The following is a 27,547-nucleotide window of genomic DNA, read 5'->3' on the forward strand; positions in this document are numbered from 1 at the left end:
CATAATGTTACCATTTTGTTATATTTACATATGTAGATAAGAATTGAAAATTGCTGATATTCAAAGTTATATTTCAGAGACCAAACAATGCGAACTTTCATCTAGATGCGGAATATGCTTCATGCCAATAGCGCAACATTGTCTTCCCCAAAAAATATAAATAATCGTTGAACCAACGAAGATAATGGTGAAGCATGTATTCAACTCATGCTATCCATATACTGCAACTTCTTGGAAGCTTGGTCTTTGAAGCAAGCTGTAGCTTGTTGGACAGACTTGGACTATGCACGCAAATTTATAATTTTATTTATATCATGGCATGGAGTCTGAGTGGTGCGCTAATTAAGCGTACAACCCCATCAAGGGCCGATCGTGATATTAATCCATCAATAATCTCGCCAGTTCGGCGCCGGTCTCTCGCGCGCACGGGATGGCCGCGGCCGCGACGTCTTGCGGCGGCGACGTTCACATCCCGATACCGTCCACTGCAGCCACCACCCCAGACGCGATACACGAGAGCTCCGCGGCGCCGAGCCCCGTCCGCGGCGACGGCGCATCGACACCGCCGCGGCGGCTCAAGGCCCCGGCCGCGCTGCCAGCGGACGCGATGGCTCCGCCGCCGACGGTCATCGACAGGTCGCTGGCGAGCGTGGCCAACCTCGCCAAGCTGCTACCGACGGGCACGGCGCTGGCGTTCCAGTCGCTGTCCCCGTCCTTCACCAACTGCGGCGCGTGCCTCCCCTCCAACCGGTACCTCACCGCCGCGCTGCTCTACCTCTGCGTCCTCTCCTGCGTCTTCTTCTCCTTCACCGACAGCTTCGTCGGCGGCGACGGCAAGCTCTACTACGGCCTCGCCACGGCCAAGGGGTTCCACGTGTTCAACTACACCGGCGACACCGGCGACGACGAGGAGGACGCCGAGCGCCGGAGGCAGGTGTTCAAGAACCTTCACAGGCTGAGGATACGGTGGCTCGACTACGTGCACGCTGTGTTCTCGGCCATTGTGTTCCTGACGGTGGCGCCCGAATGTTTTGGTGTCCTATGGCGGACGTACCCACCCCCATCAACGGTCAGGGCTTTGTCATTTAGATTCGCGCCGACGTTTGAGGTGACGGAAGAATAGCCAACGTTTGATGCCACGCGCACAGGAAGTCAAACTGGGCAAGCGGGCCGGCAACTCCTTTTCACATTGGTTGTTCTCACCGAACAGGTTTTAAAAGAATTACTTTATTAAGTTTTTTTTAAAAAAAGTCTATATTCGAGGCTTAGCCTGCAAGCTTTCAGCTTCGAATAGGCGAGGATAAGGATACGACACCAGTGCTGTTTTGTAGCTGGATTTATACGAGTTCTTTCCTCGCGCTCTCCTCGTTAGAGCAATCCCCATGGATTGCGATGCGTCCAGTGCAATTCGACATTGTTTAACTGAGGTTTCACCAGAACAAGAGGGAATCATGAATATAGATCTAGAATTGGGAGTAGCGGAGATGATTCGGGACAAATTTGTGGGAGGTGATTCAGGTCAGATTGAAGGAAATGGACAGGAGGGTGGAGACTCTGGAGCAGAGGAAGCTGAACTTGCATTGGAGGCTGGTAATGTGATCACCGAGCGACGGATAGGTTGGACGAGGTTAGTACATCTACATCGTTTCAAATTTTGGATCTTCGTTTTTTTTGCTCGATCGTTTGTTATATTCAGGATCCAAATTTCGTTGGTCTTGTAGGAAATCAGCTAGGGAAGGCCCGTCCGTGCGGATTGCTGTAAACGAGGAGAGTGCGATTACAAGGGCACTGAGCCAAGCAGCTAGGAATCAAGGATCTCCAATTTTCCAACCTCTGGAGGGTACATTATTCAGTAGTAGTGAAGAGGCGAGAGATTTCTTTAATCTTTATTCATGGGAGATTGGGTTTGGAACCCGTTATGGTCGTAGCAACAAGAATAATAAGGGGTACACAACCAGGCAAGATATTGTTTGTTCTTGTGAGGTTAGTGTCGATTCAGCTCTCTTTTTTTTGCTCTTTTTTATTTTCCCTTCTTTTGCTGGTGTTATATTATTGGTAATCATTCATTGTATGTTTTTAAATCATAAATAATTAAGCGTTGGGACAAATTTGTCAGGGATCACCGCGAACCAAGAATTGTGCGTCTATCAGGACTAGATGTAAAGTTATGATAAGGCTGCTGAGAACAAGTGATCATGGGTGGTACATTAGTCGAGTTAGCACAAGCCACAACCACAAATTATCAGAGGGGTATGCAGAGAAGAAACAGTGGAATTCTCACAGCATGATTGATCCGAGCACTAAGTATTTCATCAAGAAACTTCGAGACAACAATGTCAGTATTGGAAGGGTTTGCAGCATTATTGGTGTCACAGATAGTAGTGCTATGAATCCAGTTCGTAAAGAGACCATCAGGTCACTCTGCGCGAAGGTAGCAAGGGAAAATATGGCTGATGACATTGGTAAAACTGTCAAACTTTTACGGGAAATGAAAATCATGAAGGACCGGACAGGCGACCAGAGGGGGGGGTGAATGGGAGCCGATAAAAATTCTCCGAGAAAACAAGACCTATGTCCCGAATTCAACCCGACACACCTCTCTTCTAACCGCCAAAGTGACACACGCCAACAAGTGACGAGTTCACCCTAGGAACGGCTAGGAAAAGCTCGACGCAAAGCGGAAGCACAGATTAACTCGAAAGCCAGAAGCACGTCACAAAGCGAAAGCCAACGTAAAATGATTTACTCGAGTAAAGCTATCACCAAAACTTCCCTTGACTAAGCATGCAAAGACTAATAAAAAAGAACAAGCACAAGTGCTAAGATTCATTTAATCAGCAAGCCAAATGATTATATAATTTGCCAAAGCAAGTAAGCAAGGACTATCAAAATTAGTAACACAAAGATACTAGTTAATTTATCTAGTCTTGCAATCAATGAGTAAGGACATGAGCATGCAGAAAATAAATGAGAGAATAGCTCACTATGCTCTCTAGTTGACACTGTTGGGCTGCTGCTTGCTCTGCATGCGTAGGCCTGCAGCTTGCTCTGCATGCGTAGGCCTGCAGCTTGCTCTGCAGAGGCTCACTTGCTAATTACCTTGTTACTCGACCAGCTAGTGCAAACTATCGAGCACCTTGTCTGCGTAGTGGTGGTGGTGCGGTTAGTCTCTTGCTGCTCCTGCTGGGTTGTGTGCTGTGTCCTCTCCCAATGCTGCAGGACCCGCTGCCAGTAGAGGCAGGCCTGATCTGCCGCCCTGCTGCCCGATGCAGCGCCGCCGCTGTTGGCAGAGGCCGCCTGCCTCGCCAGGCGCCGCACGCCCCCGCGCTCCGCTGGTGAGTTGCTTGCTGCACACCCGCCCTGATGGCTCTGCAGGCCGATCTGCTCTTGCTTTGCGCCGTCGTGCGGATCAAACACCCAGCGCCACCAGAATACCTTCAACCTCCTGCGCAAGAACACAGAACACAGAAAAGGGAAAGCCAAAATCCCACGAAAATCAACACAAATTGACTCAATCCAAAAGCCCGGAGGGCACTAGGAGGGAAGGGCCTTCTTTTCCAACGAATCAATAGTACAAGGTCTCAAATTTCCATCACAAAATCCTAACCCCTAGGGGAGAAGAGGGAGGAAGAGGAAGAACAAGCAGGGGCGACGAGAAGAGCGCTTCTGCTCTGGGCACCAGGAAAGAGAAAAAGGAGAGCAAGAGAGGAAGGGGGTGAGGGGGTTTTTAACCCCAACAACTCTCACCCAAAAAGACTACATTACCCTTAGACTCAAATAAACACTAGAAAGCCCGTAGGGGCGAAATCGAAAAAAGATACAAGGACTCATCCGACGGTCGAGGTTCTTTCTTCGAGTCGAAGTCTTCTCCGCGATGCCGCCGTGTGGATGAAGCTCCGGTCCGCGGTTTTGGAGGGTCCGCGAAACCCGGGTAGGTGGCCGGTTTTGAGAAAACCGCCAAAACCTCACGCGCGAGAAGATTCCCGCCTCCATGCCGTGGCCCTAGACGCCGTTCCCGCCTCGGCCTCCTGACGGCCCTAGACGCCGCCCGCCGCCCGTCACCTCCTCGCCCGTAGCGAGGCCCTAGACGCCGTCGACGCCCGTCGCCTCCGTCAGTCCCGAGACCGACGCCCATGCCTCCACGACTTGGCGTCTTCAACCGCCGTCCGCCTCCTTGGTTTTGTGGCGCAAACCAAGAAACCCTGCCTTCCGTCGCCGCTTGCGCCCTCGATCCAGGAGTGGACGTCACAGCTGCCGCCCGGCCCGAGCTCCTCCACGGCAATTCTCCGTCGACACTCGACACCCGTGTACCTGCAATCCAAAGACCAAGCGCACGATCACACCGCACGGTTGACAATTCACTCATCACAGGCAGGATGAAGTACTCTCATTCCTCAATCTCCCCCTTGATGAGTGCATTGTCAACACACCACCTGTAACCAGAGAAGTGATAAAAAGAAACAAGAAAGCGAAGAACTCAAGCAAGTGACACAAAGCTCAGAAAGGCAAGACCAGTCACTTACTCAAGCACAGATCGATCAAATGCCAAAACATGACTCCTCAAAGACAGAGGTAACGCTCGATGCAGTCATGTTGGAAGTGGAAGGAAAGCGAGGAAAACCAAGAGCCAAAAACAAAGCAGAAACTCCCGAAGCAAAGCTTTTTCCTCTCACAAGTGCAACTCTCCCAAAATGATGCACTCTCAAAGCCCTGTGCACAACACCCGAAGCAAAGTTTTTTCCTCTCACAAGTGCAACTCTCCCAAAATGATGCACTCTCAAAGCCCTGTACACAACAAGTTTTTCAAAAATCAAACAAGTCTCCCCCTTGTTCGATCACTTCTCCAAAAAATTCTCCCCCTTGTTGGCACATGCACACATCAAGCCTAAATACACCTAAAGCTCCCCCTGAAGCTGAGACTCCCCCTGAACAGATGTCATGCCATGAATGCAATGCAGGAGGTGTAAGTGAAAGCATTCAGGGATACAATGATATGAGCAACATCTAGTCACAAGCACGTGTGCATCCATAAACAAGACCTGCATCTAGCTCAACAGGGTATATCAAATCAGTCTAGAGCTAGGCAAGTTCAGTTTAGGAGAAATAAAAGCATCACCCATGATCTAGCACTAACAAGTAGGGAATGGAAAGCAGTGCTAATCATACTCATACAGGTGATCCAAACTCAGCCAAAAACAAGTTGTTAACATTCATTTTTCAATCAATTTTATATCAAGAAATTCTTAATGCCAGGGGTTGAAAGCTTGTCATGCTTCACTTAGCAACGAGGCCAAGCCTATGCCAAAAGACAATCAGAAGCTTAAAGCACTCGTTTCAGTCATGCACAGCCTTGCCCGGGTTCTCACAAGTGCAGTGTGATCCGTTCCGAAAGCTCGATCAGTGCGATAAGCAATCCCACCTGGATCTTTTCAATCCATTTCAAGAGCAGTACAAGCAATTTTATCAGATTTAGATCATTTCAAGTATGAATTGCTGAACGAAAGGCTATACTAGCATGAATAAGATAGCAAAGCATATCAACACGCCCTAACATGCTAGTAGCCAAGACAGGGTGATCATGTTTTCAGATTTTCAAATCAAAATAGTTTAACTCAGATGAAGTCATATACACAATGGAGCAAGCTATACATGATCAAGTTTATCAACTCACACTAGCAGGTACTAGAAGATCATAGCAGTGTATACAAGAATGCTGGTGTAAGTGAGGCAATGCAAAATTCAAACATGTACAATGCATATGCAGAATACAACTAACCAAGCTAAAACTAAGATAAGGACAAAGAAAACAAAACAAAAGCTAAGCAACTGAAGAACTCAGCAAATACAACGGCTCAAAGACACACAGGACTAGACCAAATGGATCCAACTGAGTACCATGGAAAAGGTAACAATCAGATAACCACAAGTCCATCCTGTTAGGAAAACGTACAAGCCGAACGCTCACATACCTCGATGAAGATCCCGCTGGACCTAGAGCATAGCAAGCTCGAGGTCACCTCCCCTGCGTCCTCAGCGGATCCATCTTCTGCTCGAACAGGTTCTTGTAGAGGTGAACGATCGAAGTGGAAGTAGTGGTATTGGATTGTCCTCCTGAGCTGAGGTAGTCGAAGCAGAAGGGGCCGGAGCCTGCAGCCGGCGCAGTAACTCCGGATCATCATCGGCACCTGAGGTAGAGCTCCTCCTCAACAAGTGATACCTAGCACAAGAGAAGCTAGAACACAAGGAAATAGCAAACACCAAAGATCTAGAACAAAACTCAAGCAAATGGTTAGGTGTTAGTCAAACTACATGCAAAAGTATACCAAAAGACACTCTAGAACATATCAAGACAGAAGATATTCCTAGAAAAGTCTAAAGGCACTCAATAGCATGAACCAATGTAGCTAGACAAAATGAAGGAGATACTTGAGCTAGCAACTAGAACTAAGAAGCAAAAGCTACACAAGCAGAAGGAAACTGAACAAAGCACACACCCTGAGCTAGCAAGAGTCATGACAATATGAAAACCACAAAAACTAGCATACAGAGTGGCTAGTCCACCACAGCACAAGTACAGATCTAGCAAGCAAAGCAAGTATGAGATAAATAATCTACAACATGTCACAAGCAGAAAATGTACAAAAAACTCAAAGGGCAAACTCAAATGTACATATGATACACAAACCACCACGGGCTATCCATCAGCCTTGGAGAACCATCAATTCTTGATCAAACCTGCATAAGACCAAGACCCATGGAGCACTTGTTCTCCAAGCCACCAACCTGCATCACCAACGAGACATAGGGGGAGCAAACGTCTCGACACTGGGGTTAGCAAAGTGAGAAGCAAACCAGTGTCGAGCCATTTGCTCTACAGAAGGGTTAGCAAAACCAGACAAAGCGTATCCCCCGTCCTGTCTACCGTGTGACTGACGAACACCACCGCGAGGAAAGCGTAGAGCCACAAAACCTCCTCCAAAGCCTCGGTCCCGTGGTCCATAGCCATACTGAAAACGACCAGGAGCACGACCGGCAAAGCGACCACCCGCTGGAGCACGGTAACCACCACCGTCTCCCTGACCTCCACCTACACGGTGCGCCCTAGCGTCTTGCCTACCACCACGCCGAGAAGGACCATGCACCCGAGCAGAGTACATGTCCACGTTCCGTCTCTCCTGCTCTCTCCTCACAGCCCGCTTCCTCCTGAAGCAAAACTCCTCCAGGTGACCTTCCCTGTCACAGAACTCGCAGTGGTACCTCACCTCACGCTTGGGAGGTGGAGGCCTAGCCTGCGGACGGGGAGGAGCGGCCCTCTTCTTCTGGGCAACCTGGGCTGTGGCAGCAGGGAGCGTGTCGAGGGGGTTCCTCAGCGCATTGGGCTTTGGAACCCAAACCTGCTTCTGCGGAGGTGCTTTCGGTGGTTCTTTAAGCACACCATCCGCGGGGTCAACAAGCGAAGGCTGCGTGCTTGTGATAGCAGTGTTTCCAGCAGCCTTGCCAATCTTACCATACAACCTGTCAAAGTCTGACTTCGTGTATGTGTAACCGACCCCAAACCCATCACCACGCTTGAACTGCTTAATCATTATGCCCAACTGCGGCTCACTGCTAGAAACCCAACTCAGAATCGCCCTAAGGTATGTGTTCTCATTCTCCAAGTTGGCTTTCTCTACCGCAAGATTATCCAAATCAGAGATCAAACCAGGGCAAACAGAGCAGTCAATAGGTGGGCTAGACTCTACGATCTTAGTCTTTCCAAAAGACTTGATCAAAGCGTCCTTCTCCTCGAGCTCCAACCTAAGCGTGGGACAAAGCTTACAAGCGCCAAGCAAAGCAGGCCTAGATCTAAGCTCCTCTAATTCACAAACAACAGTAGCAAACTTGGACTGCAAAGAAGCTAGATCAGACTTGAAGATAGGACACTCATCGTATTTAAGCACATCACTAACAATGGGAGTGTCCTTGACAAGTTCAAGCTCATGCTTGGCCTTGGCTAGCTCGTGAGACACGTCAGAAAGTGAAGTCTTAGCAACATCTAAGTTCGCGACGTTCTCATCATGCTTGGCACGGAGAGCAACAAGATCATTCATGTGAGATATGCAGCCAGCGCACTCATCCTCACTAGATTTCTCCCTAGCACAAGCCAGCTCAGCCCTAAGCTTTCTACGCTCTCTGGCTGCTTCCTTAAGCAGCCTCTTTTGGTTGTCGAGAGTGGCGTACAACTCTCTAACCTCTGTATCAAGCAGGTCGATCGTGGAGTTTACCTCTGAATCGCTCTCGGATCCAGGAGAAGAGCCGGAGTGCGTCGGTGTAGCATGTCCACCTGAAGACGCACGAACACCATTGGCTTCGCCCGCCATGGTGCAGAAGCTCTTGCGCCGACCGGCCGCCAAGCAAAGGCCGATGAAGCCGATGGCTTCCTTGTCCCGCTTCTTCTTCTTCTTGTCATCGTCGTCGGAGGTCGGTGAAGAAGAGCGGTCGGTGTCGGAGCTCTTGTCGAGGTCGCTGAGCTGCGCCAGGAAGGCCTTCTCCCGCTTCTTGGCCTTGTACTGGAAGCGCTTCTTGAGCGACTCCTTGTCGAAGCGTCCTCCCCGGTCACGACTGCGGTGCTTGTGGCGCCGACGCTCCTTGTTGGAGCCTCCCTCGTCGCGGTCACGGTGGCGGTAGTAGTCGAATGAGTTGTTCTGGCCACCGCCGGACTTCTTGGGGCAATCGGCGATGAAGTGGTTCAGATCGCCGCAGTTGTAGCACCCGGGGTTCTTCTTCCTCTGCCTGTTGTGGTAGACGCGCTGGAACTTGCTGATGAGGAGGCACAAGTCGTCGTCGCCCAGCGTCTCCAGCTGCTCATCTGTAACAGAAGGCAAAGAGGCAAGAGAAAAGCCAAGAGCAGAGTTAGTGTTAGAGCTCGATCCACCTGGACCAGTCACAAGAGCGATGCTCTTGGAAGGAGGGGCACCATTGAGCTTAGCTCGTGTCTGGTTATCCACCTCGGTGGCCTTGAGCTTGCTGAAAAGCTCGTTCACCGTCAGAGTCTCATAGCCAGCAGACTCAATGATGGTATTCACCTTGAGATCCCACACAGAGCGGTCAAGTGCGTAGAGCAACTTGAGGGCCTTCTCGTGCTCTGTGTACTCAAGGGCATCAGCAGATCTATTCGCATTGACTTTGTTCACAATCGATTGAAAGCGACTGAACATCAAGTCAATGCTCTCACCCGGCTCCTGTGTGAAGTTCTCGTATTCACGCCGGTGAGTCTCGAACAGTCTGGCCTTGACCTGAGGTGTGCCCTCGTGGTAGTTCTCAAGGCACGTCCAAATCTTGTGAGCTTCCTGAAAACCCTGGACGCGTGAGAACTCCGCACGAGAAACGCCAGCGAACAAGGCATTGACAGCCTTGGCGTTAGCCTCGTGCTCGGTCACTTGAAGAGGAGTGACCCGAGCGGCAAGCACCACGTAAGCCTGGTTCTTGGTAATATCCCAGACCTCGGCTCCCATGCTCTACAAGAAGGCTCTCATGCGAACCTTCCAGTAGGCATAGTCCTCGCCGGCAAACACGGGGATCTTACCAAGACTCGCCATGGTCGCCAAGTGGTTTTCGAACCGATTAAGGTATTAAAAACCTCAACCAAGCTCTAATACCAATTGAAGGACCGGACAGGCGACCAGAGGGGGGTGAATGGGAGCCAATAAAAATTCTCCGAGAAAACAAGACCTATGTCCCGAATTCAACCCGACACACCTCTCTTCTAACCGCCAAAGTGACACACGCCAACAAGTGACGAGTTCACCCTAGGAACGGCTAGGAAAAGCTCGACGCAAAGCGGAAGCACAGATTATCTCGAAAGCCAGGAGCACGTCACAAAGCGAAAGTCAACGTAAAATGATTTACTCGAGTAAAGCTATCACCAAAACTTCCCTTGACTAAGCATGCAAAGACTAACGAAAAGAACAAGCACAAGTGCTAAGATTCATTTAATCAGCAAGCCAAATGATTATATAATTTGCCAAAGCAAGTAAGCAAGGACTATCAAAATTAGTAACACAAAGATACTAGTTAATTTATCTAGTCTTGCAATCAATGAGTAAGGACATGAGCATGAAGAAAATAAATGAGAGAATAGCTCACTATGCTCTCTAGTTGACACTGTTGGGCTGCTGCTTGCTCTGCATGCGTAGGCCTGCAGCTTGCTCTGCATGCGTAGGCCTGCAGCTTGCTCTGCAGAGGCTCACTTGCTAATTACCTTGTTACTCGACCAGCTAGTGCAAACTATCGAGCACCTTGTCTGCGTAGTGGTGGTGGTGCGGTTAGTCTCTTGCTGCTCCTGCTGGGTTGTGTGCTGTGTCCTCTCCCAATGCTGCAGGACCCGCTGCCAGTAGAGGCAGGCCGGATCTGCCGCCCTGCTGCCCGATGCAGCGCCGCCGTTGTTGGCAGAGGCCGCCTGCCTCGCCAGGCGCCGCACGCCCCCGCGCTCCGCTGGTCAGTTGCTTGCTGCACACCTGCCCTGATGGCTCTGCAAGCCAATCTGCTCTTGCTTTGCGCCGTCGTGCGGATCAAACACCCAGCGCCACCAGAATACCTTCAACCTCCTGCGCAAGAACACAGAACACAGAAAAGGGAAAGCCAAAATCCCACGAAAATCAACACAAATTGACTCAATCCAAAAGCCCGGAGGGCACTAGGAGGGAAGGGCCTCATTTCCCAACGAATCCATAGTACAAGGTCTCAAATTTCCATCACAAATCCTAACCCCTAGGGGAGAAGAGGGAGGAAGAGGAAGAACAAGGAGGGGCGACGAGAAGAGCGCTTCTGCTCTGGGCACCAGGAAAGGGAAAAAGGAGAGCAAGAGAGGAAGGGGGTGAGGGGGTTTTTAACCCCAACAACTCTCACCCAAAAAGACTACATTACTCCTAGACTCAAATAAACACTAGAAAGCCCGTAGGGGTGAAACCGAAAAAAGATACAAGGACTCATCCGACGGTCGAGGTTCTTTCTTCGAGTCGAAGTCTTCTCCGCGATGCCGCCGTGTGGATGAAGCTCCGGTCCGCGGTTTTGGAGGGTCCGCGAAACCCGGGTAGGTGGCCGGTTTTGAGAAAACCGCCAAAACCTCACGCGCGGGAAGATTCCCGCCTCCATGCCGTGGCCCTAGACGCCGTTCCCGCCTCGGCCTCCTAACGGCCCTAGACGCCGCCCGACGCCCGTCACCTCCTCGCCCGCAGCAAGGCCCTAGACGCCGTCGACGCCCGTCGCCTCCGTCAGTCCCGAGACCGACGCCCGTGCCTCCACGACTTGGCGTCTTCAACCGCCGTCCGCCTCCTTGGTTTTGTGGCGCAAACCAAGAAACCCGCCTTCCGTCGCCGCTTGCGCCCTCGATCCAGGAGTGGACGTCACAGCTGCCGCCCGGCCCGAGCTCCTCCACGGCAACTCTCCGTCGACACTCGACGCCCGTGTACCTGCAATCCAAAGACCTAAGCGCACGATCACACCGCACTGTTGACAATTCACTCATCACAGGCAGGATGGAGTACTCTCATTCCTCAAATCAAAGATCCACTGATGGAAGTGAGGTTCAAGGTTGATGAGTAGGGCACAGTTAAATCTATGCTTTGGTGTACTGGAAAGAATAGGATGGATTACAAGAACTTCGGTGATGTTGTTACATTTGATACAACCTATCGAACCAATTTGTACAGCTTGCCGTTTGGAATTTTTATTGGTGTTAATTGCCATTTTCAGTCAATTATTTTTGGTGGCGTTCTTTTGTCTACTGAGACAGCAGAAGACTTCCAATTGGCATTTCAAAATTTCATCGAGATAATGGATGGATCAGTTCCAATAACTGTGCTGACAGGTGAGTTAAGTTCACACAAGTATGGGGGCCTGATTGCATAATTTTGATGCATTTTTTTGTATGAAAGTATGTTGTATGTAGTACTATGTGACTTTTTCTAGTGGTTTAGTTTGATTTTTTTAGCCCGGTGCTTTTTCTGGCTTGAATGATGTGTAGATCAATGCGCGGCAATGGGAAAGGCAATTCGGACTGTTTTGCCCGGGACATGTCATCGATAGTGTCGTTGGCATGTCTTGAAGAGTGCTAAGAAGAAGTTAGGGAATGTTATTGTGAGACACAAGCAATTCAAAAGTGATTTCTATAATCTCATCACCAACGAGACATGTGTTGATAATTTTGAATTGTCGTGGAAGAAGTTGATCATAAAGTACCGGCTTGTGAAGAGCAAGTATATGCTACGACTTTACAAGCATAGGGAAAAATGGGCCAAACCATACTTTATGAGTGTTTTTTGTGCTGGTATGACGAGCACGCAAAGGAGTGAAAGTGCAAATCACATGCTTAAGAGGCATATTCAGAAGGCTGCGCCTATGCACCTGTTTGTAAGCAAGTTCAATGAGTTCCTTTGTGATCGGACAGAGCAAGAGGCTCGGGAGCAACATGTAACAAAAATGGTAAGTAAATTGTGTATCCCTTTTATCATTCTCCATTGTTATTAGGCAAATGTATCCATCTTTTTCGTTTTGGACTTTTTCTGAATTGATTAATATACATTGTTCAGGTTACAAGGAAAATGAGGGTAGGGGCTCCGATTGAAGAGCATGCTGATTTAGTGTATACTCGTGCAATGTATGAGAAATTTTATGATGAGTTATTCGAGGCTGGGAAGTTTTGTGTTCAGAGGGAAGATGGCAATGACAGGTTCATTGTTTCCTCTGCGAAGTTGAGCTCAGATGGTGTACAAAAAAAATATGTTGTTACTCTGCACGGAGAGGATTTCATGTCTTGCCAGTGTGGTCTGTATGAGCATCTAGGTATGCTGTGCTGGCATGCTTTAAAGGTAATATGATTTACTCCTTTTTTGTGTGCTTAAGTACATTGTACTTTGCTGCAATTATTAATGGGAGAGTTATTTTTCGCTCGTTGATATATACGTGTGTTTGTATAATCTTTCCCTTATTTTTCTGTTCCAGGTTTTGTTACATTTGGATAGGCAAGAAATTCCAAAGTTTAATATAATGAGAAGATGGACAAAGGAGGCGGTTGTTTACAAAGCTCATGGAGAACAAACTGATATAGCTTCAGATGCAGACCAAATGAGGAAGAAGGCTTTGATGTTGCAGACTCTTCAAATTGTGTATGGACCTTCACCGGTGGATGAGCAGATGTTCAAGAATGCTATGGAAGCGTTGAGGCCCGCTGACCGAACGCAGCGGGAGGATCCACCATTTGATAGACAGTATCAGTGTAGTTTGCATGATGATGCTGGGCCGGTGCCTTTATCGTGCCCTCCAAGGACAATGAAGGGTGGTCGACCTCCTAGTACTGGGCTTAATGCTTGGCTATCGAGGACAGACAAGAAAAGGACTCTTGACTCTTCACTGAGGGATCCAATTTCCGAAGATTGGCCAGAGGAAGAGATGCCTCGTAGCAAGAAGACTCGGTGCTTAAAAGATATCTGAATGTTTCTTAACCAATCACAGTATCATTGATGCCAACAAATGTTTACATTAGCAGTATGCCTGGTGGCAGTACATTGGTGTCTAAAATAAATAGTTTGCGCATTTTATTCGATGATGCTCATCATAAACCAAGTTTATGAAAAAGTTGTAGCACGGATTAACATTATGCCGTCCGATGTCTAATACTGCTGTAATATATTCTTAAGTTGCATTGTTCAATTGTTGTTGGTGTAATCAACCATCCCCTGATTGACATGATGTCGCTGCACTGATGTTTTTACTGGATGTCTGTGCGGCTCCTCTTGCAAGCTGACTGAATTTGTGGGCTTGGGGTAGTGTCATACTTTGCTGCGTCCGTAGGCTGTGGAGATGGTGTCATCAGTTGGTCAACTGCATTTATTTGAAAACATTAGCATCAGTGATTCCAACATTATTTCTGTTCCAAGATGGCATTTTGATGCAGTAGCAGACCGTTCAATTGGTCTCCATTTGTTAACCTTCCTTCAGGTTGCTGGGCGGTTGGTGGGGTAACATCAAATTGTATTTGGAAAGCCCTGATGTAGTGTTGCGAAGATGGAGTCTCTGTATCTGCAATATTTTTTAAGTGAAACCAAGTTAGTGTGTGTGAAATTCAAATAGTTACAATACATGATCGCTAAATATGTTGTTCTTAAGATTGGTATTTGCTTTGTTTAGAATAATGCAAAGGGGTTTCTCGCCTCTAAGCAACTATGTAACAGCGTTTCCCGAGGGCCTTGGATGTTGCATAACTAAAGTTGCTGAGAGAGGCTCGGCTGCATTCATCTAGTTATTTCCAGCCACAGAGTTGCTTGCAGCATTGACAAAATTTTGGAATGTTAGGACCGATTTGTAATATAATATGTCAATGGTAATGTGATATCAAGGTTTATAGCTTTGTACCTGATTTGATTGAATGGAATGTTGTCAGCAGTGTCCCCAGTTTGTTCATTCATTTTTGAGGTGGCTGTACCTGTAGTGATTGTGTGAATTGGGTGTTGCTCACTGGCAGGGAATTTCTGCATATGTGTAGCTATAGTCAGAAATATGCTTTTCATTATTTTTTTTTTTTACCATATAGCTGACAAAAAAGTTTGAAAAATGTAATCTACATGGTTATGTACAGCAGTTTGTTATATTTACCATATGTTGTGTACATCGGTGAAATAAAGTTTGATCTTCCATATGCTTTATCTGCTGTATTGATAAGTTGGAGCAAAATGTAGTTGCTTCTGATGGTAATTTTCGGAAAGAAGAGTGATTGGAGTAGCACCAATGCATGAATACAAACTGTTGTTTGGCACATGGAAATTGAGTTAGATTTTATATGGTTTATAAGTGCAGAATTGATGTTTTTATTTGGAACTAAGTACTTACGTTGAGTAAGGGAAGGCATCCATCCAAGTAAATGGTTGAAGTCCCAGTATCTTGCCGGAGTTGCTCTTGCAGGGATTTCGATGCTGACAGTAATCTTTCTACTGTAAATCCTGCCCAGTCTAAACCACCTTTGTATTTTCTATCTGACAAAGCAAGCATAACTATAGGGGGGAGTGCAGGCATTGATGCTGGTTTTGACACAGGTGCCAAGAATGTGGATACGGTATACATGATTAAGGAAATAGTGAATGCTCTTTCTTCCGGTTCAGACAATTGCTCAACGCTGTGAAGTGATAATAGTACAGCGCGTGCTCTAGCTAAACTGTTTGATGATTTTGCGTAGCCAATCGACATTGCTTTTGCAAGGTTCTTAGTATCTAACTTTTGCGAAGCGTGCACTGATCTAGTGACAGGTAAGTTTCCTGAAGGCAAGCCTAAGACTGACAATGCTTCATTTGCGCCTATTGGAATCTCTATACCTGGTTCGATTGATATAGTTGATCGATCGTAGTTTATCGATGACAGCAGCCATGCAGACAAAACCCTATTAGGATCATACTTCAGTGGTGCATCCGAAAGAAACCCAAGTCCGATTTGTTCGGTCAGTATTTTCTGCTTGCTCTTGAACCCCGGCAATATTTGAGCAAGCAGCAGAGGTCGGTTCTTGGAGCTGCAGAATTTGCCCTGTATTGATCCGCTAATGTTGTGGGGGATGCTGTGCGATGCTGCTTCTTGACGGAGGGAAGTAATCATTGGGGGTTGCATGCCGAAGTTGCTAGCCGCTTGTATCTGATAGAAATCGAAGTCCCGCATCAGTTTGGCTGCTTGTACTTAGGAAATGCAAGCTGCGAAGGAGTATTGCGGTGTGTATTTCATTTGATTCAGATTTTATAGCGACCATACCTTGGCTCGGGTGGATTTTTCTTGAAGTATGTACTGCCTTTTCTGTTCCCTTTTGGAAGCTTTGTTGCCTTGGACAGTACATCATGCTGTTTATATAGTGTGCGGCGATCGTGATTGCCGTCTGCGGCACGCAACCACTGGCCATTCTTGTGCTCGAAGGTATAAGAAAGTGCTTACCCATTAAGAAAGTTGGCCCAGGTTTTTGTTAAATTTCTTTCTGATTTGGGCGTGGCCAGGCCTCCACACTTAGGGTATAAATTCCTCTATTGTTTTCTAATCCCTATCGTTGCTATGATCCCTTTGCGTTGTATTTGTAATGTTGGAAATATTCCCTAGAGGCAATCATAGAGATGATCATATTTTCTTGTATTCATGATTAATGAAGTGTTCCTTGAATATCCATGAAAGGAAACTTGTATTGATTGACAATTATGTGAATTGTCTGTGAGACTCTTTACTTGTATGGTTATTCTAAAGTTGTTCCTAGTCAGAATTCATGTGAGGACACACATGGATATTAGACTAGCACATGTATTAGTTGATGACTATGTTTCATAAGTCATGGGCATGTAGATGTCAAACTAATAATGTGGGCTCATGTGGGACATGAGTCTGAACTGACCCAACACAAGATGATGACTTCTCATTACACAATATGTATGCTGTGTCTTAAGACCTGAGATCGTCGTATGTACTCAAGATGTGAACCGACTTACTTATGAGCCATCAAACGCTGCACCGTAACAGGGTAGTCATAAAGGTAGCTTTCGGGTCTATCAAGAAGCATGCTGTGAGACATAGTCGGTCAAGATGGGATTTGCCCCTCTCTACAAGAGAGATATCTCTGGGCCCCTCGAGTGATTCGGACCAGGAAATGCATGGCCTTGCTGGGGTTAAGAGTTAACCAAAGATTCCGAATCACAGCATCGAGAAAGAGAGGTCAGCTTTAAGCTAGACCAAATATCGTGAGGCAAAGGGAACATCATGTATATGATATTGTGGCGGCTCGTCTGATATGATCCTTGTGTGCGTATAGGAGTTGACATGTCTTGCTAGATGCCACTGTCTACTATTGGGCCGAGTAAGAGTACTCGGGCCATGTTTATTCGTATGTGATCCCATAGGGTCACACAATTAAGGGAAAGAAGCCTGATAAGGATGAGATTCAAATTAGACTGGGCTTAGGTGCACTAATAGGCCTTTTAGGCCCAAAAAGGGCGCCCAAGGTGGGGCCCAATGCAGCCCACCTAAGAGGCTATATAAACAGAGGAGGGGGCCTAAAACCCTAATCCTCGCTACTATTCACGGTTACTGTGGTTATATATATTACTGCGGTTGCTCGCACAGTATACAGTTTTTTTAAATAGTGAATACATGACAGTTCTGATACTCAAGAATACATAGTTATGGCATTTTTAGTAGCTAGGGTGCTAATAGGCCGCTGGAATTCAGACGAAATAACATAAACTACCCATTACGGACTAGTCTTTGCTTACTTCCTAACATTAGCCAATTCAGAGTTGCATAAGATAGATACTCCCACGAAATACATACGGAGCTTGTACACACGATCTCGATAGTATAGTATTTCATGGTACCCATTGGATCTTGTCTCTCAAACAATTGGGAGATGGAAGACACGGACCAAGAGGCGACCCAGGTAGAGACGGATGGAAAGCACCACTAAGTCTCCCAGTTGGAAGCCGTAGTGCTTCACAAAATCCTTCCAGCCAGGTCCACTGATCAGAGCAAGTCCGGTGTTGCCAGTTCTCTTCCTCAGTGGAGCAGCAAACAGATGGTCGTTTGCTGGGTGCGACAGGGTGACAATCTTGTGTCCAGTTGGAAGCGTGTTGGAGAAGCTTGTGGTGGAATACTGTCAAAAATAAATTGAGTCAGCGGATATTGTCATTAAAAAAACTAAGAGAGACTTAACTATCAAATAAATTATGTTGGTTGGGAGTGGGGGCACTTACAAAGGTTCCACCGTTAATGTGGCTGTGGTTCTGCTTGCATGCGTACAGCGGGAAGTGAGTCTCAAAATTGATCCAGACATCGCTCAGAGCTTGCATCAGTGGACCAGTCATCATCAGCTTTGGGCCAAGCTCGTATTGCATGCCAAGCAAGTGCTCAGGCACTATTGATATGTAACCATCAGCAAAAGCACCTAGTTAGTTTTATGTGTAACATTGTCAGGAAATGTGGTTCATTGTGGTGTAAAGTAAAGTAACTACAATGTTAATTAAGCAGTGTCAGGTAATCATTTAATGGACTGTAAGACGGGAAGGCTTACCAGCATATAGATTCACATCATCCTGAGCTGGTGGTGGGTTAGGCTGCCCATCCTCCTCTCCATAAGCAATGAATAAATTCCAAGCTGGGGGACGTGCTGACATTGGTTTCTCGTTGCCATTGCTATCAAATAGCTTCATCTCTAGGGTGTGGGGTGCAGAAAGCACGAACAGACCATAGTCCCCGCTCACTATCTTCTCTGATTCAACAAACAAGCTTCACCCAGTTGACAAGCGAATGCAGTTACCAACAATTTCAACTCCAACTTCAAACACTAGGGGTGACGCTCCTCGTACATGAACAGCAGGCAGCACGTCCATGAGCAAGTCACTACCAAACCCTTCAAGGCAGTCCTGAAAGTTTTTTATGTTCTAGTTAGTTTTGGTGCTTTTTTGGGAAAGCTTGGCCACAGCAAAAGAATTGAGTAAATCATATTTTATTTTGTATTTTTGGGTTTGCACTAAATAGTTGAATGTAAAAATGCATGAAGAAGGGAAACTGACTGTCTTTTTTGACACTTACAAGATGGTTGATGAATAGCGCATCAAAGTGCTTCAGGAACGAACGTCCTGTCCCGATTGCCTCGAACGGGTTCATGGCTCCAAACACATTGCTCTTCAAGTCAACGGGAACCTTTTACCAGAAACAAGAAAATGATGCGTGCTTAATGGTATATCAGATGCTTAGTGATAACCACAGTTTGTTTCAATAATCTAAATGTGGATCTGTGTGCAAGCAAGGTCTGATTTGCTGCTCAAAAGAGGTTACATGAGGCTGTGCGGTTGACGAGCTGGACCCTAGCATGTTGCTCCAAAAGTTGTTGATTCCAAGACCGTATGCTCCCTCCACTGGCGCAACATGTTGTGCTGCGTTGGCAGTTTGCTCCGCAGATACAACCGTCAGTGGTCCATTGTCCCTCGCCAGTGGGATCTCGTTTGTCTGCAATAAAGTAGCAAGCGACATCAGAATGTTCAGAATCTTCTAACCACATCGAAATCACACTACGCTGTCATGGATTTAGTAACGTACCCGTGACATGGCGGCGGCAGCAGAAGACGCAGTTGTGGGTGCGACTCCTTTGTGACCACGGGATTCCAGAAACGTAGCCAAAGCATAAGCAAGAGCAGCATCCAGGCACACGGCCAGCAGGCCGTCGGCTGCAGCTGGCGCTGCCGCGGCACTACCAGCCTGCAAGCTCCCCAGTGATGCAGATCCAGTTCCGAGCCGGACGGACGGCGACGCGGAACCTTGGAAGCTGGGCCCGTCTGCCCCACGCTGGGGCTAGCACGCACACGCCGCACCATGGATCCAGCTGGGGAACCCAAGAGTGGGTGCGCTGTACCCCGACGTGGACTGGACGGGAGGCTTCGCCACGTGTATAGTAGCGGAGCTCCCCGGGGGGAGAAGGGGTGAAGAGGATCTGAGGATGGATAGGGTTGCTACTGGTGCTGCTCGATGCTTCCGGATGGGGGGGGTCCAGGTTTTTTATATTGTTCAAGCCGGTCGCTTGGTCCGCGTTCTGAGCTCGCACGTGACAGCACAGACGCTGCATTCATTTTTTCCTCATCTGTTCGCTCTTTTCCTCCCGCCATCTCGATTCTTCTGAATTTTTGCCGCGTTCAGTTACAAAACAATTCGAATTCTGCCGAGGCGCTACGGAATCATCAACTTTTTGGCGCCAAACAATGGGTTGTAAGTAAATTGATACTTTTTTATTTGTTAGAACCATTCTTGGGAGAGGGAGATTTTATTTGTTCCAACCATTGTTCGGAGAGGGGGGTTTGGTGTCGAACGGGGGTTTGGAGATGCAGTCTCTATGGTTCCAGCAGCCAAAGTTAATTTATTACCCTCTATTATAGATATGAATGTAGTGGTCTTCGAGGATTCGCTAGATTGTTTATTTTCTTAAATTATTTGCTTCAATGCCTGCCCTTTTTATAATTACACAATCAAAGTTAGGTCTTTGCAGTTCAGTTTTTATAGTCTTCGTTATTACCTAATTTTAAATTTTATACAGCGTGACAACTAACTAATAATTATGTTTAGTACATTATTTATAACAAATTCATTAATTTATCGAAATTCTTTATTTCTGTTTCATTAAATTGAAGCTATCATGTAACCATTTTTTTATGTTGTGCTACTAACAATATTTGCGATTAAATAGTATGAATATTTAGCTGTATCATTAGCGGCCTGAGTGCAGTGACCTGACTCCATTGGGTATTTTTGTTCGTACTCTTGCTTTGCAAGCCTCTGAACTATTAAAGAGGTTGGCGGATGGTTGGTCGGACTGAGGGGGTGTTTTGGAACAGGGACTTAAAAAAAGTCCTAGGGACTTTTTAGTATTTAGAAGTATTAAATAAAGGTTAATTATAAAACTATCTGCAGAACCCTGGGGCTAAACTGCGAGACGAATCTAATGATGTATCTTAATTTATGATTAGCGAACGGTTACTGTAGCATCACTGTAGCAAATTATGAAATAAATAGGCTCATTAGATTCGTCTCGCGAAAAAGCACTCAGATGTCAAAAAACATTTATAAACAGATTTTATTTAATACTATAAAATAGTAAGATTCTTTTCGATGTGATAGGAACTTCTGAAAAAAGTTTGGAAACAAACAGGATCTGAGTCTTGCCGAGGAAGGAGATAGTTTACTTGCCGATGGAGGAAAAAGGACGAGCATTAAATTCATATACCTGCAGGCCTGTACCATTTCAAATGCCTTGTGCTCTGTGTCGCAGAAGGAACCGAGTTGATTTGGGCCGAGCACCTCGGGTTCTTTTTTTTTTCGTCCCGCACATGTTGTATTTTTTCTTAGCGTGCCAATATGAATTTACCGTCATTACATTTTTTGTTACGTAGCACTTTTACCTGTAAATTATAACATTTTTTTTGTTTTCACACTGGGGCCCCTCGATTATTGTTGAGGTGATCTTTTTGCTATATTTCTTGTTTACCAAGCAACATCATCTTTATATAGCCAACCCCATGCCGCCGCACACTAGTTTCACAGTGCACCGTGCGACTTTACTTGTGTTCCTTCTCTGCTAATAGCATGTCTAACCATAACAGCACATCACGGTCTACTGCCCATCTGCTGAGTCCAACACTTGGAATCAACACAAATATAAACAAAATGCACGTGACAGTTAAGCAGATTGTTGAAGGTTCGCAGAAACCTAGGTATAAAGGAAGGATAGTTGTTAACAATAGTCAGGTTTACACGGTGAGTAGTCCAGGAGCTACAATATTTTTGGTGATCTATTTTCATAGTATGAAATAGGTCTATATTCAATTGGGTTAGTTCATTCGCAAATCACACTTTTTAAATATTAATAAGAATGATTTGCCTGCAGGTGCAATTATGTGGCATGATGTGCCATTTGGACCACGAGGAAGCTTATTGCAATTACAAATTATTTGATGGCACTGGTGAAATCAAAGGAAGGGACTGGTAAGGGTCTGCGTAACAGGCAAAACATACATGTAGTTCTTCAAAAATAATATTATGAGTTTATATAGCTCTTTTTTTTTACAAAAATACTTAACGATACTGATTTAATTTTGCTGTAAGGAGAGACTGCATGTCGGGCAATACCTTCTTCAGCGCTGCGAGGTATGGTTGGCATCTGCAAATGAAATTTGGTTGCGCCATTTTAGATGAACTGTGTACTAAGCATTTGCAGTATAATAGGGCTGTAGTTGTTAACAGGCAATTTATTTATTTATATTTGTAGTATGGATGGATGCTAATCCATGTTTTTTTATGCAGCCTGTCAGCATACTATATTGTTCATGCTACTGTTATCGCTGAGAGGGATTCTGTCTGCCTGAGCACATTGCATGCTAGGCACTAATTCTCTTTGTCGTCTCTTATCTATTTTTCTTCTAGTGCTATTTAGGTTATATTTGTATAATGTGCGTGTAATGTGGTTCAATCAATACACAGGAAGGTGGAGGACCACAATGAATTGACGCACCATTTCCTTAATTGTGTCACTAACCACATTGAGCTGATAAGAAGCAAGAAGCGTGATTTTGAATTACGGATGACTTCATACCATGTGGCTGCTGAACTTGATAAAGAAGGTCTAATATGCTTGTTGGCAAATGATTCTGTTAGGTTTGTTATTCTCAGTCCATACATCCTTATAATTCTTTTTTTGCTAATGATTCCACTCACCGAGACAATGTATGTTTTTTATGTTTAATAGGAAGTCTGAGGTAGGAGCGACCTATGATTTTCTACTCGGTCACATGCATATGGAAGAAAGCAAGCTCAGGTTATCATACAGTATTTTGTTTTGAACAATCATTTGGTGCTAATTATATTTTTCTATATCCAGCTCCCCCCTACCGTCCAACATACAAACAGTCATTTGCGTCATAAATGTACCATCAAAGTGTACTGGAGTTTTGTTGTAATTCCAAAAATTATGTGTAGACATATCTCCTTTTTTTCCTTTTTTTTAAACTGTCTGTTTATTTCTACTCACTAGCAAGTTGTAATATCACAGGGCTGCACTGAAGGAACTCATTGATGAGGGTAGTATCTACAATACTGTTGATGATTACCATTTCAAGTTGGCTGAAAACTAGAGATGGGAGGGTACCTGGAGAGTTTTTTACTTCATATTTATCTTTTTCATGTACTCTTCCCTTACAGCTTCAGGTTGAGGAATAAATTTAAGTGCTGCTGTTGAATGTGGTCACTATGAACTAAGCTTATATTTTTCTGGCAGCCCTAGTGTTTGTAATGTTATAAACATTTTTATATTTCATGTTAATATGTTACAACTTAATGGCTGCTTGAGAGGAAGATTAGCAGTATTAGTACCTTTATGTTGTGGGCACGAACCCCTGGTTTTCTTTTAAGCCTAGTGCGTCAGTGAGCATTTCTGCAACCTCTGATGCATCTGTTACCTGCACAAGTTTCTCTCTCACCAGTTATACAAGTGACAGGGGTGTAAAGAGTAGTCAGCTTTGTGTTTTACAATGCAGATGCAAACTAACTTACATTTACTCTTGAAAGTGAAGAAAGCGTTCCACTATAGTGAAAGCAGAATTGGGCAGCAGCGCAACCTGTGCTCCTATTCCTAAAATCAATTTGACATCGAGATTTAATTAAATTTTTACATCTGTGCCTGCAGCAGTGCCGCAATTTTGTTGTCATTCAATATGAATAACAGCCATTCATGCAAGCATAACCTACCAGGTGCTTCCGGCAAATTGGGTGGCTATTATTTCTATTCTTGCTGCTTCCCAGTTGTAATTCCAGCCAGTTATCAAATGACTTGCTGTTAATTTCATGGCATTTTTAATCAGTCCAATGACGTATATGTGCACATCCTTGTGTTCGTCAATGCAATTTTCATTGAAACAAGGGTCAAATACAGATATTATGTTTCTATCAAGACACCATGCGTATGTCACCCATCGGTGCCCAACAATTCCTGGGAAGAATAGCTGCTTCCAAAAACAGAGACGAAATGAATTTTGTGTTAACTTATTTTTTAGCTACAACAGCAATGTGATGTCTGCAGAAATCAAGTTTGTTTTGTTTTTTCTTACTATTCTGCACGATGGCAGTTCATATTATATATGCAGCCCATATATCTGATCTTTAATCACTTGGCTTGTTGCGTTGAATGTGCCTGCAAGCAAAGTCCCCTGTTTCAAAACATAAACTTTATTATTATTCACTGTCATTACTATTGGGCTTTGTATTTAGTAATGGAGTGACACAATTAATGATAGTATCCTCAACTTACAATAAATATTGATTCAAATATGTGTCGCTGGATATAGCCTTCCACACATTCATCTCCACTCTTAGTTACCTCTGTGAATCGCCTAATTATTGCATCGAACATGTCCATAACTATTTCAGATCTGCCAGTCAGTTGTGTCTGGAATGAATTGTACGGGACCTCGATGTGTTTCGGGGTATAGTGCAGGATCACAGGGCTGCTGTTGCAACAAATGACACATTGTCAGATTGACCAAAATTAAAATATATTAAGTGTTGCCTGTTTTGATGGCAACTTTCTCTTACGATAACAAGTGGACTATCTATGCGTACACCTAGAATTACATCTTAACTGAAAAATTATTTCATTTAAATATTGGCACACATGTAGTATTCCTGCATTATCATTGACAAGTATGTGGGGGGTGGGAGGGGGGAGGGGGGTCGCACATACCACTGTGGTGTATAATTTGATAGAGTTGAAGCATTTCTTTTTGATGCCGCCGATTCCTCTCTAAACCCACTGGTGTTCAGATGATGGTGGTTGCATTGTTGGCATGTTATACATGTTTTGTGTAGACAGTTGCGACGGTTCATGCAGCACAGAGAAATATAATACCTTGCCAGGGCACGGATTGCAAGAGCCTTCTTGAAGGTCTCATATGAGGTTACTCTGTCACACTCATCAGTTGGACCATACAACTCGATACGTATGTAGCCATTTGTAGCTGATGTATGAGTGAATCTTTCTTCACTAGTTTGTCCAGATATGGTTAAGCTGTTTGGTCCACGTGGCCGCTTGCGGCAGTTGCAATCTTGAATAGATGCACTACCAGTTGCATCGTTGTGCTCCGAGCTTCCATCTTCAAAAGCAAATCCTCGCTTTGCCAATTGCAGCACACAAATAATGACGCTTCGTCCAGCATCCTGCTCACATCCGCTCCTACTGTAGTACCTGCAACATTTTATGGTGTATTGCATTTTTTGGCAAAATTCTTTAATTTTTAAAATTTTGCAAGGTAATGCGTTGTCTTATCTATTTGCAAGGTTAATTATTTTTCTCGCGGAATGCCATTGACCGCTAATGTACGGAAATGTTGTTTTTTTACCTAGCCACGCCATGTTGATGTCTCTCCCTGCATCGTAGCAGTATCCATTTGTGAATGGTTCGATTATTTTCGCTAGCACCGATGCAATGCTTCCTGCATGGTTAGCCTCGTGTCTGCTGCTCATCATTTCGAACTCAGCAACGGCGAAGAATAGTGCTCCTGCAGCCTTTTTTTGTAAATATATTGTAAATGCGTTATTTTTTTATTGGTGTGGCAATTTATACAATACCACGTGTGAGAACTGTTGCTTTTTACCTTCATATGAACTCCAAGTGCTCGTGAAAAAGAGACTGAAATTTCCCATAGGCCCGGCAAACTGCTGCCAATACCTCCACAGCAAGCACTGAATGATTCATATGCCCATGAGTAACATATGCCAGAGGCGTTGCGAAGCTGCAGGTTACAATAGCAGATAAGCATTTGTTTGAGGGATTTTGCTATTCTTATGATATTCTGTATAAGTTTGCTCTTAGTTTCTCTGAGGTTAAGTAAATAGTGTACAGATACCATTGCGAACATATCTTTGGAAAGTATATTCTCTTTTTTGCGTGCTTACCTGACTCTTGCCGAACTCAAAATCTGAACTGCCACCACTTCTGCATAAACTGTCTGCTAGGACCATAGACTTAATTGTCTCCACGGAGAAACTGCTAATGCGGGGGAATGTCGAATGCTCCATGTTCATCACTCCAACATCAATACTGTCTAGGTAAAGTACCTGAAGGTTGGTTCATTGTGTTTATTAGCATAAGACATGGCATGTGATATTCTTTAGTTCTGCTCTATTTTGGGGGGGGGGGGGGGGGGTATTGTGGTATTACCTGCAAGAAAATTGAGCAGACTGTTATGTTTGAAACTCTGTTGCTTACTTGGAGTTCAGTCTTCAGCTTTACTACTGCTTGGAAAAGTTTCCTTACTACATACTCTGACCAATCAAATTTCCCGATGCTACATGGGTCTACAAAAACACTCCAGTAGTCGACGGACACGTAGTCGTACTTGGACCCGGGGATAATAATGTTGACATTATATATATGACAAATGCAACTTTGAATGCAGCCTGTTCAGCTTTTGTCATCTTGTTGTTATATTTCCTCTCTATAACTTCCTGTGCCGTTTTTACGCTTCGACTTTGCCTACTATCTTCTCCAAGGTACATGGTTGTAACTTTTGAAATTATATCTCTACGTGCCATCCCGGTCTCAGATATAATGCTACCACTACATGGTATTCCAAACACTCTCTCCACATCTGTTTTTCCAAACTTTATTTTTTTCTTTGAGTCAATTACCAGTGTTTGGGTTAGTGGATCTACTCTGCTCATAAGCCAAACTGCAAATCTGCGGTTTATTTGTCGTAGAGATGGGAACAACAGTAATCCACCAAATCCAATTGACTTAACCAATTCCCGTTTAAATTCATCAAACGATGATATGACATCATATATTTGTTTAATTGGTGTCCGGGTCGATGAAACCATGTAATCATCCCTTGGATCGTTGTTTCCTACTTGTTGTGAACCAGAGATGCAGTCTCTGAAGGGAATAGCTGCCAGGTAGTTTTTAAATAATTATGTCAGCAACATGACAATTTGTTCTGTATACGTTTCAGTTATTTTTTATTTAGTTCATCAATAAGAAGGATGCGAAACTATCTGAATAGTGGCAATAATGTAATCTAGTTTGCGTAGAATAACCAACCTCTAGTACTTCGCGTGATGCATCAGGAACAGAACAGCACGCAGTAGATCCGTTAGTGATTGCCTTTCCTCTCCTCATTGTTAGTTAAATCCCGCAAGCAGATGGTTTCCAGAAGCTGGGAGCCACCTCTTCCAGGCTCGATGTTCAAAATGATGAGCCCCTGATGCTGTTGCTTTCTTCGATTATCCACTAGCTCGCCTCGAAGAGTTGTTGTTAGGAGAGGCGTTTGGGTGGAGGGGGAGGGGGGGCGCCTAGCCAAGCTCGTGGGTCAACTGCGGCGGAGAAGATTTTGCTGGTTGTGATCGGAGGAATGGGGGCGATGAGGGGCCTTAGTGTGGGGGTTCGGTATAGGCTGCTGGGGTGTTCGTGGGTTGGGGTTGGGGGGTTGGGCGGCGGCGGCACCCTGTTAGGTAGCGGGGCAAGGTCAATTGCGTATGGGGTACAAGCGCTTTCGAGAAGATGTACAGTATCCACCCTTGTTTGCTTTTTTAGTTCTTTTTCGTCGCAATAAATGCATTGGTGTGAGGGGGGTGCATGCAGGTGGTTCAGCAAACTGGCTCGCCTACACCGCGGTGACGCCGCAGATTAACGGCTGTTTGCGCATGAATCGCGAGTTGCTGGTTCACGGTCACGATTTCCTATGGGTACCTACGCCATAGGACACCAAATCCTGGTCAGACGGTGGCATTCAGCAACGCCGCCGTGCAGAGCTGCTTCTTCCCCGAGTCCGGCGACAACTTGGATCAGATGCTGACCAACCTGCCCCTCGGCGCCGGGTTCTTCTCCACCATGGTGTTCCTTGTTTTCCCGACGACACGGAAGGGGATCGACTACACAGGCCCGCTCAGGGATGTTTAGTAACATGTGCTTGTATTGTACATTTGCACTGCAGCGAATTTGTGGGTATGTAGCTCAAATTTAGAA

At 45.5% G+C, this 27,547-nt stretch overlaps 4 protein-coding genes and 1 long non-coding RNA gene across 8 annotated transcripts; 3 read left to right on the forward strand and 2 right to left on the reverse strand.

Moving 5' to 3' along the window:
• The first annotated feature begins 430 nt into the window (after positions 1–430).
• On the forward strand, positions 431–27,547 carry LOC120675952 (protein DMP10-like). Its single transcript, XM_039957153.1, has 2 exons — positions 431–1,015; positions 27,302–27,547. The coding sequence occupies exons 1-2, from the start codon at positions 431–433 to the stop codon at positions 27,479–27,481; spliced, it is 765 nt and encodes a 254-aa protein (XP_039813087.1). The 3' UTR covers positions 27,482–27,547.
• Positions 1,271–2,791, forward strand: LOC120675951 (putative protein FAR1-RELATED SEQUENCE 10). The gene is made up of 3 exons (XM_039957152.1): positions 1,271–1,627; positions 1,722–1,983; positions 2,117–2,791. The coding sequence occupies exons 1-3, from the start codon at positions 1,383–1,385 to the stop codon at positions 2,531–2,533; spliced, it is 924 nt and encodes a 307-aa protein (XP_039813086.1). The 5' UTR covers positions 1,271–1,382; the 3' UTR covers positions 2,534–2,791.
• Positions 11,727–13,750, forward strand: LOC120675950 (protein FAR1-RELATED SEQUENCE 1-like). Its single transcript, XM_039957151.1, has 4 exons — positions 11,727–11,848; positions 12,005–12,462; positions 12,570–12,848; positions 12,982–13,750. The coding sequence occupies exons 2-4, from the start codon at positions 12,241–12,243 to the stop codon at positions 13,468–13,470; spliced, it is 990 nt and encodes a 329-aa protein (XP_039813085.1). The 5' UTR covers positions 11,727–11,848; positions 12,005–12,240; the 3' UTR covers positions 13,471–13,750.
• Positions 17,227–19,242, reverse strand: LOC120675953. 3 transcript variants are annotated; one of them, XM_039957156.1, is made up of 6 exons: positions 19,087–19,242; positions 18,826–18,996; positions 18,580–18,690; positions 18,059–18,410; positions 17,742–17,902; positions 17,227–17,641 (listed from the first exon to the last, which is right to left on the reverse strand). In XM_039957156.1, the coding sequence occupies exons 4-6, from the start codon at positions 18,195–18,197 to the stop codon at positions 17,384–17,386; spliced, it is 558 nt and encodes a 185-aa protein (XP_039813090.1). In that variant the 5' UTR covers positions 18,198–18,410; positions 18,580–18,690; positions 18,826–18,996; positions 19,087–19,242; the 3' UTR covers positions 17,227–17,383. The 3 variants fall into 3 exon arrangements, with proteins under 3 accessions (XP_039813090.1, XP_039813088.1, XP_039813089.1); XM_039957154.1 differs by having other exon boundaries at positions 17,742–17,932; XM_039957155.1 differs by lacking the exons at positions 18,826–18,996; positions 19,087–19,242 and having other exon boundaries at positions 17,742–17,932; positions 18,580–18,803.
• Positions 21,506–24,690, reverse strand: LOC120675954. Of its 2 annotated transcripts, none has more exons than XR_005675545.1 (6): positions 24,269–24,690; positions 23,837–24,032; positions 23,278–23,735; positions 23,083–23,161; positions 22,903–22,988; positions 21,506–21,694 (listed from the first exon to the last, which is right to left on the reverse strand). It is a non-coding gene; the product is annotated as an uncharacterized LOC120675954 (long non-coding RNA). The 2 variants fall into 2 exon arrangements; XR_005675544.1 differs by having other exon boundaries at positions 23,837–24,035.

This window comes from Panicum virgatum, chromosome 5N (assembly GCF_016808335.1).
Source record: "Panicum virgatum strain AP13 chromosome 5N, P.virgatum_v5, whole genome shotgun sequence".
NCBI classification, from domain to species: Eukaryota; Viridiplantae; Streptophyta; class Magnoliopsida; order Poales; family Poaceae; genus Panicum; species Panicum virgatum.

Coding starts and splice junctions, on each gene's coding strand:
- LOC120675952 (XM_039957153.1), top strand. CDS start 431: ATGGCCGCGGCCGCGACGTCTTGCGGCGGCGACGTTCACATCCCGATA. Junction 1,016..27,301: donor CGGCCATTGTGTTCCTGACG/GTGGCGCCCGAA, acceptor AATCCTGGTCAG/ACGGTGGCATTCAGCAACGC.
- LOC120675951 (XM_039957152.1), top strand. CDS start 1,383: ATGGATTGCGATGCGTCCAGTGCAATTCGACATTGTTTAACTGAGGTT. Junction 1,628..1,721: donor CGACGGATAGGTTGGACGAG/GTTAGTACATCT, acceptor TTGGTCTTGTAG/GAAATCAGCTAGGGAAGGCC. Junction 1,984..2,116: donor ATATTGTTTGTTCTTGTGAG/GTTAGTGTCGAT, acceptor CAAATTTGTCAG/GGATCACCGCGAACCAAGAA.
- LOC120675950 (XM_039957151.1), top strand. CDS start 12,241: ATGCTACGACTTTACAAGCATAGGGAAAAATGGGCCAAACCATACTTT. Junction 12,463..12,569: donor AGCAACATGTAACAAAAATG/GTAAGTAAATTG, acceptor TACATTGTTCAG/GTTACAAGGAAAATGAGGGT. Junction 12,849..12,981: donor TGTGCTGGCATGCTTTAAAG/GTAATATGATTT, acceptor TTTCTGTTCCAG/GTTTTGTTACATTTGGATAG.
- LOC120675953 (XM_039957154.1), bottom strand. CDS start 18,197: ATGAAGCTATTTGATAGCAATGGCAACGAGAAACCAATGTCAGCACGT. Junction 17,933..18,058: donor TGATGTGAATCTATATGCTG/GTAAGCCTTCCC, acceptor AAAACTAACTAG/GTGCTTTTGCTGATGGTTAC. Junction 17,642..17,741: donor ACATTAACGGTGGAACCTTT/GTAAGTGCCCCC, acceptor TATTTTTGACAG/TATTCCACCACAAGCTTCTC.